The sequence below is a fragment of the Caloenas nicobarica genome, chromosome 5, assembly GCF_036013445.1.
Source record: "Caloenas nicobarica isolate bCalNic1 chromosome 5, bCalNic1.hap1, whole genome shotgun sequence".
NCBI classification, from domain to species: domain Eukaryota; kingdom Metazoa; phylum Chordata; class Aves; order Columbiformes; family Columbidae; genus Caloenas; species Caloenas nicobarica.
The window spans coordinates 38,634,308-38,650,522 of NC_088249.1; the positions used below are offsets into that span (position 1 = coordinate 38,634,308).

The 16,215-nt window shown below is 40.1% G+C and overlaps 1 protein-coding gene across 4 annotated transcripts in view; it reads right to left on the bottom strand.

The window, feature by feature from the left end:
• The window catches only part of NUMB (NUMB endocytic adaptor protein), a 94,772-nt gene that overhangs the window by 6,334 nt on the left and 72,223 nt on the right, over positions 1-16,215 (bottom strand). For 3 of the 4 annotated variants that reach the window (XM_065635370.1, XM_065635369.1, XM_065635367.1), the window contains exons 4-6: positions 5,476-5,550; positions 3,450-3,590; positions 1,734-1,935 (exon numbers count right to left, since the gene is read on the bottom strand). In XM_065635370.1, coding sequence (XP_065491442.1) covers positions 1,734-1,935; positions 3,450-3,590; positions 5,476-5,550 — 418 coding nt within the window. Of the gene's footprint in view, positions 1-1,733; positions 1,936-3,449; positions 3,591-5,475; positions 5,551-11,127; positions 11,161-12,100; positions 16,035-16,215 lie in introns of those variants that run through there. The other variant, XM_065635368.1, reaches the window with a different exon arrangement.

The following is a 16,215-nucleotide window of genomic DNA, read 5'->3' on the forward strand; positions in this document are numbered from 1 at the left end:
CCAGCTCTAGGACTTTCTTTTCAAAGGCGCCCTCCTGCCCCTGCAGAATCAGCAGCAGTAGCCAAACACACTGCACAAGCTTCAGCGGCCAAAACAAAGGTAGCGGCAGCACTTAACGGGTTGGGCTGCATTCAGTGCTGGGGCTGCAGCTCTGCCAGGAAACACCCAACAAAGAGATGGACATGTGCTGCAAGAGGTCCAGTCTCTGAGCTGACAGGCCTTGCTAACACCAGCCACCATTACAGGGAGCTCCTGTGTCACTTCATGAACTGAATTCAGCTGTAGTGTTACCACCCAGTCACTAGTTAGTTGCACTGGAAGCTCCTCCAACTTAAAGTCAGCTGCTTTACTTTGTGGAGTTCTGCATAGTACCACAGTGGTCCTGTCTACCAGGCCTAAGGACAGAAATGTCAGAATAAGCCTACTTTAAATGATGGCACCTGTGGATTTTTCCATCTCTAGGAAAACTCTCACTCACATCCTAAGGGAATTGGCTTTGGGGGCAATAAACACAGCTCAATACAGCTGGGGAAGGGGAAACTTCACCATCCTGGTGTGAACTCTTATTTTACCCATATTGCTTTCCAAACACTTTAGGAAAATCAATGACTTTTTTGGTTGGCACATCAACAGAATAACTTGAAGTCTGATATAGAGAGGAGTCACACCAGAGATTTCTGAGGAGCTGGAATGGTAGGAGGAACTAATTATGTTGTCTTGCAAGCTTCAGTACCCATGAGTTGCAGCTGCTCGTTCAAGTGAAACTTTTCTAATCAGTCTTTCTTGGAAAGGATTTCACACACCTTCATTGAGTCAAGACTTTGACTCATGCCCTCAAGTAACAAAGGCCTTGTGTTTAAGCTTCATTTAGCACATTTGAAAACTAACGTATGGGAACAAGCAGATGGACGATGAAAACGAAGATTAAAGTTTTGCAATTGAGGGGCAGCCTAAAACTTGCTGTGGAACCCTCTGTAACAAAAGTTCAACTCCATTGTAAAGAGGGCTATGAACAATATTTATAATATTGTTTTTGTTAGCTGTAGAACTCCGCTACTTGTAATAAAACTTGGGCAAAGAGTTCTGCTTTCACTTGAATTTCAGAACACTTTAAATGGCTCAAATCAGTTAGTCACTGGTTTTGATTGTAATTAACAGTGCAACAGTTATGTGTTTGGGGGGGGGGGGGGGGGGGGAATGTTTTGGGCTTTTTTTTTTTTCCCCCAGAAAGCACACTGTGATTGATCCGTTCTTCCCTCATGCAATATAACTCTAACACTTTGTAACCTGCCTTAAAAATAAAAATACATTTTTTTCTAAGAAAAATGCATATAATTTTCTGTTCATTTACCTTACGCTTCAGACTAGAAAAAGGATTACTTCATGTCTGGCAAACTTGTTATATTTTTATAACATTTTTCTAATAAGGCCTTTTATTACCTACGCTGTTCTCTGCCATAAAGCAAGCTGACAAAACAAAGCAGGAACAGCTTCTACATGTGAAGCCGCTTGTACTTTTTCAAGAGGAGATGTGGGAAAACGCGCTGCCAGTGAATCTGGGAGCATTTTTCATTTTGTGAAGTGACAAGCATCTGGGAATATGATTTGTACATAATAACGCTGGAGAGTGGGAATGCTGCAAAGACATGAAGTCTCAATCCTTGCACAGGCTCCGATTCACCTCGGCGCTGGTTTTGCGCACTGTGGATGACTGTTTAAGTCGCAGCCCCTACCTTTAGCATCCGGCATCTGTCTCATAATTTCCTCTCTCTCCGCTTGTTCAGTAGCTGTAGTGACCCTGAATGACCCCTCTCTAGTGAATGTGGTTCTGCTGGCATCAAAGGTGGCCGTCACTCCACACTCCTTCTCTCGCTTCTGCTTTCGCTCCAGGCAAGCTGCAAATGCACAGCCCACGGCATGACTCAACCTTTCCCCCTGCACAAGACAACATTGCGTCACACAGTCACTGGAACAGAAACATACGCGTGCTTCAACCATCGCAGAGTGATAACCTTGCTTTACAAGAGGAATCTCATTAAGGCATTAAAGAGAACTACTGTAATTGGCCACCTTTTGTACGGCTCTAAAATTAAACCTGGTATATAAAGACTCCCACTGACTAATGCACAAGCCGTGTTCAAGGAGGCCACCCAGAAATGAAAGAGATTGTCGGATAACCTGTTTAGTTCAACTGCTCCTAAGATGCTAGTGCGATAACGTGCCTGCACCGATCCCTTGCCTCTGGATACATCTGTGCACAGAGAAAAACCTGTGAAGCCATCTCCTGTGCAAGTCCCGAAGGACAGATAAGAGCTATTCTCAGATGGACGAAGCTTGCAGAGGGCTCAGGGAGGCACTGCCATGTGCAAGTGTGAAAATTAAAAGTACAGTGGTGACTACTTACATCTCTTAATCGCCCTGACCAAATGCATAAGTTGGTATTAAAAGCACATCCATTATTAACCATCATTAACCATTAAGTGCTTCTGGAAAGCATTACCATTATTAACCAGTGAGGTCAAAAATGACCCTCTATCCAATAACTGCAATAAGGAAATCCAAGTCGGAGAGAGCCCAGGAATCCAGCAGATACAGCGGCTACAGCTGAGCCAGAGACACTATAACTATCAATAGCTCACCTCATCTGTAATAATCAGTACGTGAACTGACCCATTATTCAAAGAAGAAAATAGAAATGCTCCAGCTCTAATATAAGTTTAACTGGGAATTTCTAACTTTGTGCTTTGTCTTTAAAGAAGAATGATAAATTTCCAAGTACAATTACTCTGAACATGCAGCTATGTGGGGTTCACACAATGAATTTGCATGAGGTTTCAAGCGCTTTGTATAATATTCAACAAAAAGCAGAAAGAAGAAAAGGCCAGATCACGGAGTTAAATAACTTACTTAAGTCTACACAGTGAGAGACTGATAATTTCAAATCTTCTACTGGAAAAATCTCGTATCACTTGGAAGGAAACAGGATGCTAATTTAATTCGGTTTAGCTCCATCCCTTAATATTCAAATGACTTTCCACTCAAGATAACGTTTGCATACAAGAGGTTGCATTCGTAACCAGTCTGTATTTACTCACTATGATTTTACCCTGGAAAAACTGTCATTGCCGTTTCAGTTTTTGGCTGTATACATTTTCAGATGAGAATATCTTCTATTTTTAGAAGAGTAGTTCCCTTCTGCTAGAGATGTCTGAGGCTGACTGCATTCCTTTTGTACACATGCTGGGCACCGTTTCTCTCCACAAGACGACACCAGAGATGGACGGCAAATAATTCAGACATAAAGGATTAGAACTAAAACAATTTTCAAGGGCTAAGTAATATTTTAGCTGACATCAAAACGTATTGCATTATTCTAGGCAGTTAATTTCGCCAAGCATAATTTTCAGCTAGAAGCTGGAAGAGTTGGACACACACCATATTAAACTTACCGTGTCCTTTACAGCCATAAAGCAGTGGCATATCCAGCGTCTCGTTGTGCCATCTCGACAGATGTATGAGAATGCCCGATCAAAGTTCCTGTCAGGTGCGCAGAAAGAAACTTTCTCTATTGTCTGATCAACTATAAGATCCTGCAGGGGAAAAATCCGCCCCACCCCAAAATAAAAGAAACGTGAGAAGATACAGAGAAATACTTGAACAAGTAATTTTCAGTGTTAACTGCAAGAAGATGAGTTATACTAAAAAGAGCATATACAGAGGATGTGGCTTTAATTATCTGTCAATGAATTCACCAGTCAGAATCTAGTCCTAGTATGAAACAAAAAGGACAGATGACATTTTCCACCAGCCACCTTTGGTAGAAGCGTGCTAAGGCACCACTCGAGAATTTAGGGACCCAAACAATTCCTGAGGTCTCTTGTCCAGACTATGAAGCTCACATTTTCGTTGTATTTTATTTTTACAGCAGCTCTGGTCATCTTGCAATCAAAAAATCCTTACTGTGGCTAAAACACAACACTGAAACTTATAGGGGAGGTCTGCCAGTGGGAAGGTCTGGCAGCTGCTACACAAAAAGCCAAAGCTGATCTGCCAACGAGCTAAGTAGGGATGCACCAGCAGCACTGGTACCATCCAACACCCCCGACTTGCTCCCACAGACTGAGGGGAAAAGTGTTGCTAAAAAGGAGATAGTAGAGTTAAAGAACTATGCCATCTTAGTTAAAAATCATTTTTTCTTTTTTTTTTTTTTCAAAACTGTTTCTTTTGGTTGGTGGTTAGTACTTGGCACCTGCGCTAATGTATTCAACCACCAGGAGGCAATAGTATATGCTCTTTTTAAGTCGTATACTTTTAATTACCTCCAGTGTGTGCGCAGCTTATTAAAATTCAATTTTTAAAGATTTGATATACGCAGTAACATTTCTAAAAATAATACATGTACTATTATTTTCAAATGAGGCAATCAGTAGACTGAATTCACCGGCATCGGTATGTTTGTATTAGAAACCGAATTCTTAAGAGACAATGACTGTAGCGCTGATGAACCAGAGCACAGCAGCAGCCCTGGGGAAGTCTGGCCACAAAGCGAGTATTTGACAGGTGGTTGTACTGCAGAAGGATGTGAATTATCTCTACCTGTTTCTCAGCTTGAAGAAATCATCTTTTAGGTTGACAAAGTAAATGATGTGAAAATAAAATTAATTATTTCAGACTAATGAGAATTAAATTGTTCCGATGGCCATGTCATCTTTTAAAATACTAGTACGCTTATAGAGGCAAGCTTAATGGTCTTAATTTCTAATTGCCTACATCTCGATAAAACCAAGAATTGTTTGCTATTATTTGCATGCAGTTGCTGTGGTGGTACGTACTGTGCTAGTTCATGATTAAAAAAAATTGTAAAACAATCTAGAAGGATGTCACAAACACATTAGTCTTCCACTTCAGACCAGCAGCTAAGAGATTAGAATTAGAAATTATCAAATTTTATGTTACTCTTTAGCTTGAGTCTGAAGGCACAACCCTCCTATTTCATCTACTCTCTTCATTGCATTTTTGGAAGGTAGCTCATGTTCAGTCGGACCCATTCTAGGATTTGGATGCACTGAAAATTCTATTGATTAACATGAGTTTGCTCATGTATTACTATTGCAGCCTTCTGCGGTGGTGCAGAACCAAATCAAGGGACTCTCCAAGCTCAATGTCAACAGAACTTATCAGGATAAAAAATGGTTCTTCCGGTAAATGCAACAAAAAATATTCTGAGCTTGTGCTACCTGCCACATTTTATGAAATACGTCTTGAGAGTACTGTGGAATTAACTGGGGAAAAAAATATCAAGCATACATACGTTTACAGAGCAATAAATTACTCAACTAATTAAACTAATTATACACTTCAGTCATCCTTTCAAATACCAACACTTGCGTTAACATAAAGATTGGTGTCCATTTGAAGTTATAGCACATACACTATTACAGAGAAATGTAAAACTTTTGTAAGGGGAAATCTAACCTTTGTTTTCTCATCTACGACTCTGAGTCCATCCGCCGAAACCCACAGGACTGCTTTGACGGCTTTCTTCCCAGACTTTCAAAAAACAAAAAAGAAAAAAAAGAAGAAAGAAAGAAAAAAAACCAAACAGTTTTATGTCAACAGCATCAGACTGTCACCCGCCTCCCCTTTCCAAGAACCATAACATTAAGTGTAGATGAAGTCCACGGTCAGTAGGGTGCCCAAAGCCAGATACACAATCCAAGTTGCAAAACATTCAGAGAACCAAGCCAAAGCCAGTATTTCAGAAACAGCACGTCGTGGGGATGGGGAGAGGGCACACGACAGGTGGAGGCAAAAATAAGGTGTATATCCACTGACAGTAAAGAATTCAAGACTGACCAAGTGGGTGAAGAATTCCACTAAAGAGTCAGAAGACACTAATTCATAAGGAGTTACACCACAGGTAGCTTCTTCAGCACAAGTTTAAACATAGGAAAATTCTTACCTGGCATTTCCACGAGCCCTACCCTCTGCCCTTACAGCCGCATGGCAGAATCATGGCATCACCTTAAACCAGTGCTAAAAGGCACCCAAAAATCACCAGTTACTGTGTCACGAGCTTAATGCTAAGATCAATCATCCAAACACGCTCCACTAATTTATTAAGAGCCAAATGTCACATCTTGGATGAGAGGCAGAAAAATAGGATTCCTTAACCATGTGGTGCGTGCATGTTGAGAAGGCGCTGGTGTGAGCAGGCTGGGGCAGCGGAGGAGCCGTCTGGCTCCTCTCCAGGATCTGACTGTGGGAACTTGCAGCTGCTGCAAGCTGAGGGTGAGTCAAAGTGGGAAACGCAGGAAGGCTTCAGGAGCCACTTACACTACAGACCCTTTCTAGACTGTTTACTTTTTAAGGGAAAGTTACAAAAAACAGTATAAACACTTGACACACTATTCTTCTGAAACTAATTCATTGAACAGAAAATAGGTACAAGATGTCAACATAATTTTACAGGTTGTTACAGAGAACTACTACTAGAAAAAAAAAGAATTTTTAACATGTTACTTCAATTCACAAGCCCCATACTTTAAGCTAGTTAATAAAATATTCTCCCCATAAAGTTTTTTCAAGCACTAGGTTTACATAGTTTGTGGCTGCTAATGGCACCCACCACAGACCACTGCAGGGAGTGAAGAGAGCAACAACAGCAGCAAAAGATGAGGGGGTATCAGCCAGTGCCTTCATGCAAGAATTTATTTTTTAATAGTTCATTGCAGAGGTATATAATTTATATTCATACAGCAAGTAATGGCATAAGCTACCACATGTTCCAAGACGGCAACACCAATTTTAACACTATAAGGATGAAATATCACGGAGTGAAAAGTCTCCTGTTATATCACATCAGTTTCATTCTCGGAGAAAACAGCAAGTACGAAGAAAATGGGCCTGGCAGAACTTCTGTTTGTTTTGGGGGAGGAACTATTTGTCCTAATTTCGGAAGCAGCAATGACACCCCGAGCATTTTCAAAAGGCTTGGTGAGAACAGAGAATGGCACTGACTTGTACGGAAGAGTGATTAAAAGAGAAAAGAGAGAAAATGAGCACAGCGTGAAAGCGAGCTATGGAGAAGTGCTTGCAGAAGCAAGTTTCTAAATATCCATCGCCCAGAGAAGGTTTAAAGTAAAACTGTCAGATTCTGGGTTGCCTAGTGGAAAGAGTATTATGTAATATAATTCACACAGGAAGATGTACTTAAATTTACCATCATATGTGTCCAAAAATATTGCAGCATTTAAAAGTTACTTTAAATTTTGGTCTTAAAAGGCATCAAATATCAACACCCAAAAAACATAGTTTATATTTTCAATGCTCAGCTAGCTTCCACAGCCTAAAAGCCCCTATTAATCCCCAAAACAAATGGTTTGCAAAGGTCTGTCTCCTTGAACTGTTTTAAAAAGGAGTACCAGTTTCTTATAAGCTGTTAATAGCCTTAAAAATCTTTATTTCAAGCAAATACAGTCAGGAGAAGACAATGCCTCCAGGTAACTGTCTGGTTCAGATTACCATCATTAGAAACAAAGATACATGTCTTCCTCCAGCAAACAATAAAATCCTTGTTTCTGCAGAAATAGTGAACAGTCCCTGATGTTCGTATTAAAGTCAAGTTTAACTGAGCTGGGTACTTCATAAAGCAGTACTGGTCTTCAGAGTTACTCCTCACCTGTTATTTTACCAAATGATGATTTAGAAACAGCTAAGACATGGAACTTCACATTTCTCAGAACAAAATGAAAAGGCTAAAGAGCTAAGTCCCCATCTCCCACTAGAAACATACGGTTCCTCATGCAAGATAACCAAACATGGGTTTGCTACACTAAGAGGAAAATGAAACACACTTTTATCTCTCAATTCATTCTTCTAGATTTATGGTGGATGCATCACTTCGAAGGAGTAAGTCCTTACGGTCTATATTCCAAATCCACACCTACTACTGTTGGGCAACATACGATTTTCTCATCTACTAAATCCTCAGCTTAGCTGTGCCTACAAGTGACATATAAAGGAACATACTTCTACAAATCAGTTTACATTGGATATACAAATCAAAGTACAACTCCATTGTGGGTGGAATATTGCCAAGTATATCATGATTACAGGGCAGACACGAGCAGTCGCACTCCTGGCACACACTGGACAAAGATCAGACCTGATGCAAGACGCCGCATGGGACGGGAGCTCCAACGTGGGATCGCAGCTTGTGCACAAAGTTATAGGTGACTCCAAAAGTATCTAAAGCAAATGGCCACTATTCACCGGAGCAGTGTGGTCTTACATGTTGCTACCAAGGGCCTCATCTAGGCACCCAGACCAGCAGCTTGTCTTCCTATGCAAGAGCGTGTGGATGACGGCGCTGCTGGAGGAGAGCCACATGTGGCACCCACTCCCGGGAGCCTGGCTTGTCCATGCTGAGTCAGCCCTGATGGAAACCTGGCTGCTCAGCACTTCCCAGGAGCTCGGTAACCTGTGCCAATGCGAGATTCGTTATCTGGAGCAATTTCAGAGTCCTCAGGTCTCCAGGAGGGCAGGCGAGGCACCTGTCCTATGAGACAACAAGGCCCGAAGACAAAGCAGGACCAGTGCAGGATGGGCATGAGGGAAACCTCTCTGACAAGCTGGTGATGCCCCAGAGATGGGCACCCACCAAAAAAAAAAAAAAAAAAAAAAAAAGACTAAATCAGAAATGCACATTTCCTAATCAGCAGTGCAGGTCACAACAATTTAACTGTTAGAAGTGACAGGAATGTGGAGATAAGTAGCAGCTGTATTGTAAGGTGGAAAATAAAGTTTTAAGGATGCCAGAGCAGAAGTCGCTCAGTAAGGCACTTTTTAAATACTTCTAAATTGTGTCTAGTCTTTCTGCCTATTTTATTCTGTCCTGAGACTTTCAAACAGTTGTAAGATGTATCTGGAGTCTGAGGTATATATAAAGAAAATGTTTCATTTCTGACTCTGTATAAAACATTGCATGATAAGAAATACATGCACTCAGAGCCAAATATGAGAAAGATCACCAAATCTGTACTACTATTCATTACGACAGAAAAGCTTTAGCTTTAAAATATGAAGAGCTGCCTAAAAAGGCAGTGGATTTGGTTATGTTGCATATGCTACGCAAAAGAAAACTGCAGAAACCTAACTTGGAGCTATCAACAGACATCTCATTTTTATTTAAAGAAAAAAAGGTATTTTCAATACTGAACATTTCCAGATACAAATCCATCAGATCTACCTTTTAGGGAGAGAAAAATACAGACAGGGAAAGCAGCCAACCTGTCTAGAGTGACTTTTTGAAAGCTGCTAATGTGTTTTAAGCACCTCTGCAGTTTGGAATATTCTATTAATCCCAATGGAAGGCATCTGCAGAGAAATTATAGATGAGACAGCCAAAAGATATTAAGAGCTATTAGTATTTCTCAATTATTAATAGGAGAACAGCTGTCCCTTTCTTGGCAGTTTTCCCCTAGATTTGGGCTCCTGTTATACACCAAAGCTGTAATAAAGTCACTGGCCTACGATGCTATCTAGATGATATCTAGACACTGTGGATTTAAGTGTTTTCAGTGCTAACTAATGAAACTTCACAGGCTGAAGTAGAAGTAGGTCCCTCTGGCAAAATATTATAATAAAAGACAAAGCAAATCTACAAGGCTGTGGTAAAGTACCAGACTTCATAAAAAAAGCAACCAAGATGTAACCGGGAAGCTGGTATATTTAACAGATAAATATCTGTCTTTGAGGTTTTTAATTAAGTGCTATGCAAGTATCTGTCCTTTTAGATCTTTGCTTTCTTATATACCCTAATGTAAGCTAATACCAACAATCAGAAAGCAAACTAACATATCTGATCAGGTTGAGGCGTGTGAGGTTTCTGTTTCTTTTAAGTAAATTGTAAGTAGTATTTAGCATTTTCAGTTGCAAAGCAAATGGCTTGTTTTGACTCCAGTCTTTGTGGTTTCCAGCTCTTAAATTTCATTTGCACATAGGAATGATCTGATTATCTAATAGATCTCCCATCTATAGTATTTTGGCCCTAAAAAATATTAAGAGCCTCTTCACCATCACTACATTTTAGATGTGTGCTTTCCCAGATTGTAGGAAGAAACCTGAATTGGGGAAACAGCTGTCCCTGTGTGATATGCAGCACTGAGTGAAAGGTGAAAAAGGAGCAGCTGAATAAACCTCGTTTACTCCCCAAGCAAAACCAAAACAAATTTGCAACCAGAGAATAATCTGCTTCAAAAGACTTTTTAATGTATACAAGTCACAAACCTGTTAGTTTCTACTTAAGCCAAGATTCATTTTCTAACAAGATACTTCAGAAGCTGTATCTTAGATTAACTCCATAAGTAAACTAAAGAAAATGTTTTAGAGGAATTCTAAACACAGAGGTAGGGAACAGATGAGAGGCAAAAGAGAGAGATCTCTTCCAGGGGGCTACCCATGCTGCTTTGCAGAGATGGGGACAGCAGGAATCAAACCACCCAGCTTTCAGTACAGCACGTTCTTAATAAGAACAGAGAGTTCCTTCCCTTCACATCTCAGACACTCTCCTCATGAAAACAAGAGCAATGATAGTAACGGTAAATTTCTCAGTTATAGAGTTGAGTTGCAATTAGAAAAGCATAGTATGTAAATGCCTGGTCTCATCTTCATATACCTTTGTATTAGCACTGTGCTCAAAAAAGAAAGGTTTAAGAGACGGTCTCTGTAGGCACCCTGCTTTTCCCCCATCACCAACATCTGGTGCCAGGCAGCTGCCCACGAAGCACTTACAAGGCACAGACCCCAACTGCCCTGTAGATATTTGCCCAGGTGATGTAGGCTGGCACAAGTTTAAGGGTTTAAAAGGAAAATTCACTTTTTTTTCAGGAAGATCAAATTGCTTCAAAACACCGGATTTCCGATATTGTCCAAATGGATTTAAGTTTCTGTTTCAGGTTGCTTTTTTAACCATATTATTTGTTTGATCAACGTATTTCCAAGTTTGTTATAGAAGCAAATATTCTGAAATGGATTAGGGGACTCTCAACACCCTGATTTTATGGCAGTGCTATACCAGGGATGTAACTCCTTATAGTGCAAGCACAAACGAGGCATTAGACTTACTTTTCCAAAGAAGCCTTTGAAGAACTTCCTTTCCTGGAGGAACAGGGGGGACAAGTCGAGCGCTATTACTGTAGGTAGCTAAAATGTCCCAGGGTTTCAAACCAACAAGCACACACAAGAATAGGGTTTGGAGGGAAAGGAAGGGGTTTTTAGAGTTATCCATGAGAAGGTGCGACAGGCAAATGTGAAAATAATCCCATGAAAATGCAGACCAAAGGGCACGCACACATTTCTAATAAGCTACTGCCCTGAAATTGGTGGAAAGAAGAGAATTTCAGCCCCAATTTCATGCAAAGTGGTTACTTTATTTTCACTCGCCCTTGTTTAGTCCCTTTTAGTTAGGTTATAAACCAAACTTGGCAGCAGACATGGTAGTTAAACAATTAAAATACTGTATGGGCTTTTGTGAAATGCAAAGCTCTAACTCCAGAATTACAGTCAAGTTTGCTCTGTATTGATCACTCTTTCCCAAAGCAAATGCTTTGTAAGCTGGAGAAGCATGTATGACTAGTATAAAGCAGGGCTAAACACTGTTTTGTTTTATTTGTTGCTTTGGTTTGCACGCTTACTCTTACACTTCACATCTTACGCAGTCTTCTCTAAACAGTGAGGAATTTTATCTTACCTTGTGGTACAACTAAAATACAAAATAGATCCCTTCCTCTTTCCCTCTCTGTAAAGCCTTCCAAGGCTTTATACAATATTTATACAAAGACTAGATATTCATTCTACAACTCTGAACTGATAGGCTGAACAAGACCCCTTTAAAGTCAGCTCAGACAGGAACAGTCAGGCATGTACAAAGATACCAAGAGCTGAACTACAACTTCCTAAATTTCTTCAGCCTGGAAGCGATTATATCAATTGCCCAACTCATACTGAGAAAAAGGCAGCACGCAATTTTAAGCACATTTGCATGCAGTTTAGCTTACTGGCTTTGTTACCAGACTGTGGAAAAAAACAAACCCAAAACCTGCAAGATCCGAAACAACCTCCTGAGAGGCCGTTTCTCTGGGCCGGGTGCGAGCTGGGGCACACGCTGGCCCGCGGCCGGGGGAAGCTGGCGCCCAGCGTATCGCTGCTCCTGCTGCCTTCCCAAACCGCTGCACTTGGGAGGCAGCCGTGGCGTGGCAAGGAACGGGGAGGAGGTGGAGAATTCCAGATGAGACAGAGAGTGTCTCTGCGACAGCCCCGACCCCAGATTAACACCGTACAATTCCAACATGTTGATCGCTGATAAGAACGCTATATTAAAAGTATTATTACAAATATCCTGGGGCAGTGCCTCGAGAACCAATTGATAAGCAGGGTTATATTTAATACAAAGCTATGGTTCTGACGCAAGCCAACAAAAGCCAGGAAACGCAAAGCTAAGAAGGGAGTGCCGGTCTTGACTTTGCATTTCCTGACTTGTGTTGCCCTGAGCCTCTGCCCCGTGTCCTTCCACAGAGGTTTCCACCCAGTATCTGTAACATCTTCAAGTCAACTCAGACAGTGCATAAAGAGCATCTCTAAGTTCAGCCAGCTGAAATGCGTAATTTTTAGAGGTAGGAATGGTTATGTGTTTGGACAGGATATGCTGAATGCTAGGAGGGGAACTAATGGATTAATCACAGTGTTGCGCACATAATGAGATGGGGTTGGATGCTGCTGCCAAGTTGAGCAATGACTATTGCATTACACTAAATAACAGCTTTTTAAAGATAGCAAAAGCTAAAGAGATCCACCAGAAGCTACCTCATTTTTAGATGATGGTTAATTCTGCTCTCAGCAAAGTGCTTGTTAAACAAGATTTTTTTTTTAATAAACTAGAAAAGGTTAATGGAAAAGGCATCATGCAAAATGGGTTTTAAACAACACTAAGTTAATGTAGTTTAGAGATAACTAATGCATGTTTTAAAATATTAAATTATGTCTCTTTACCTGCTAAAACAAGAACATATATTAAAACAAATGCATCATTTAAAACAAAAAGTGGCAAGTTAGAAACAAGTACTACACGCTAAAGCTGACTTAAAACATGACATGAGAGAGTAAACTTTTGTCTTTATATGATGTTCCCATACCTGAGTCAAATACACTTACAGGGCACTCACTAAGTTATTTTCCAGTTTGTGCTAAATATTTTTAATTCAGTTAAATGGTTCTGAAGAACCAAGTCCAAATACAAGGATTCTACTGCATACAAAGTGTATACACAGTTAGTAACATATCCCTACTAAGGGAGAAATGTAAGCTACACTGGTAATCACCTACTAAGGAAAAAAAGGCAGGCTCCATTAACCCATGTTAATAATTGACAGCTGAATACATGGGTTTCTGATCTATTTAATGAGACTGTGGTATCATTTCATCAGACAAAAAGTAGGGACATAACTCCAGTTTGTCTTCATTCATTCTAAACAATATTATAATCTGCACATTATAGTAGTGGTGGTGTGCAATTTCAGAGCTATAAAACTATAACAACAGAATACACTGTGGATGATGGACTCTCTATCTAAAAGTGACAACTTTTACTCAGTTGTTAATTGAACAATGCCTGAATAAAACGCTCACCATCATCTGGTTTCAAGTTCTGCAAGATGCAGTGCTCAAAACCAATTGCAACACATTAAACGAGCAGCTAATAAAAAAAACCCTGAAAGGTTATTTCCCACAATAAAGAGACAGAAATATTTGTTTGCATCTTTTCTTTCAAAAAGCAAAGCAGAAATTAAGCTATTCCTAAAACCAAGATTAACATTGTTTTATATTCTTCTTGACAAATCCCATTAAATGATTTAAAATCCATTAGTCAACCCTAAAGAACAAGACTTCGGTTCCCCAAATGAATTGACAACTGTTGGAGAACAGGAATCAAGAGGAAAAAAGAAAAATCTATGAAAATAAGTAGACAGACAGAATTTCACTTTTAGAATCTACAAGATACAAATATTCAACAATTCTGTCTAAGAGAACAGAACTATTAAAACCTACACATTACCTGCAAAGAAAACAGTAAAGATTAAAATAGGCCACATACATTTCAATGTAGTTTAACCATATGAAAAGTAAAGTCCTGTTTCCCTTAAGATAGTCTTTCAGTTTGAATACTGCAGCTAAAAAATTCTAATTCTTTCAAGACCAAGAGAAAGCCCATCAAAATAACCATGTACTGTAAAAGCAAGAGACTACCACAAGAACAAACTGTTTTCTTATCACATTCCTTGCATGCTGAAACATCATCCAGTGGTTTGGCTTTTGCTAATTAAGAGAGCATATTGTACAGAAGAAGAGCTTTCAGTAATGGCAGAGTCCTAAAAAAACTCCCCCAGTCTAAAACCTACACGCTTGGGGTGGGGGGGGCAGGGGTTAAATTGCAGCGAGCAGCCCCAAACGCGCCTTGGATCTGATAGAGTCTGGCAACTAATGTGCACAAAGTAGTTTCAGGGCCCAAGGAGAATTTCGCCTTTGCTTCTCAACTTGCAGCACTGACAAAGGAGACAATGGAAACAGCGCTCCTAAGAGATGTGCCTCTATGTAAACGAGACATCAAGAACTTCAAACATAAGAGATCAAAATTACCTGAAGAAAAACACTGAATTTATGAGAAAGGGTAAGTTGGTGCCATTCAGAATTTGGAATAATGACATAGCACAGAATAGGGAAAGGAAATTATTTACTTCCACAGAATGCACTGTAAAAGTTAGATATCCAAATCTGACATTTGAATCAATAATTCAGGTGATCAAGAATCACAATCTTGGAATTATCCAGATTCCAGAAGAAACTGGGCACTCAGCTTTTACTGCATCTCATTATTTATAAGCTTAGCTACACTTAACTGGCTTGTGGTCTTAAAGTTTATAAGAAAACTAGAGAACAAATACTTCACAGCATAGCTCCACAGAGAAGAGAATGAGAGAAGTTGCATGAAGTAGATACTGCAAGGTTATTTGGTGTGCTGATAGAAAGTATTCTGATAGAACAAAAACCAGAATGAGACAAAAACGGATGCAATTCATTATGTGGCCAGTACTTGCACTTCTAGCTACATCAACTAAACCCACAGAACAAAGGAACTCGTTTATATTTTGTGAGGCCCTTTTTAATAAAAATCAATCACCAATCACTGCTGGACTGAATGGGAACAGATGGGATGCGGCTTTAACAGGTTGCTATACATTAGCAGCAAGAGAAAAGAATGAAAAGACTTGATTTTAATCAGAGCACTAAACCAATTCAGAAACTTTACAGCACAACAGAAGGAAGAAAAGATAACCTATAATCCTCTGTTGTGTGCTAGGAAGAAGGGAAGAACAGGTTTAGCTGGAAGCCACTTGAGCTCTCACATTTGGTGAGGAAAAAAGCGATGTCCAGTAGCAGATACGTTAAGCTAGCAAAGCTGCAGTAGAAGCGTTTGGTGTACTTTTTTTGTTGAGCTACAAGGATACTAGAGTTTCTTCCACTAAAGACATCGCTGTAGAATGTATATAGCTAAGACACAGAGAAGTGATGAAAAGGATTGCAGTTCCCTATCTCCATTCAGACTTTCAATGTCCTTTCTCCTGTTTCAACGCTGTTTTAGCCTCAGTTCCTCGACAGAGTGATCACTGCCTTTTTCGAGTTCGCTGTTTCCGCAGGATCTTGTGATATGACTACTGCAGGAAAGAGATGACAAGACCTCTTCAAACGAGCCACAGAAATACAAAGAGCTTTGAACGAGTGCCATTTACAGGAGCAAACGTTCACAAAAGCCAAACTAAGAGCAGCCCACTTCATGACATATCAGAATTAGGCAGCCTTCAGGCCACTCTGAGCAGATGCAAGCCAGATTATTTCATGCATGACTACAATGTTGCAGTGCATTAGAAAAAAGCAGCCTCAATCAAGTAATGTTTTGTATAATAACGGTGAATTAAGTCACTATTAAAGTGGCAGGCAACAGAGGGAGAGAGAGGGGGAGAGGAAAAGAGAGAGAAAGGAGAAAGAACTGTTAAAAAAACCCCAATGGCTGAAGTCCCATGTGGGTACCAACTTAGCCTGAAAGGTCACAAAGGATTTTTACACTTTTGTTTTGCAAATAGTTTCTGCAAGCAGAAAGAG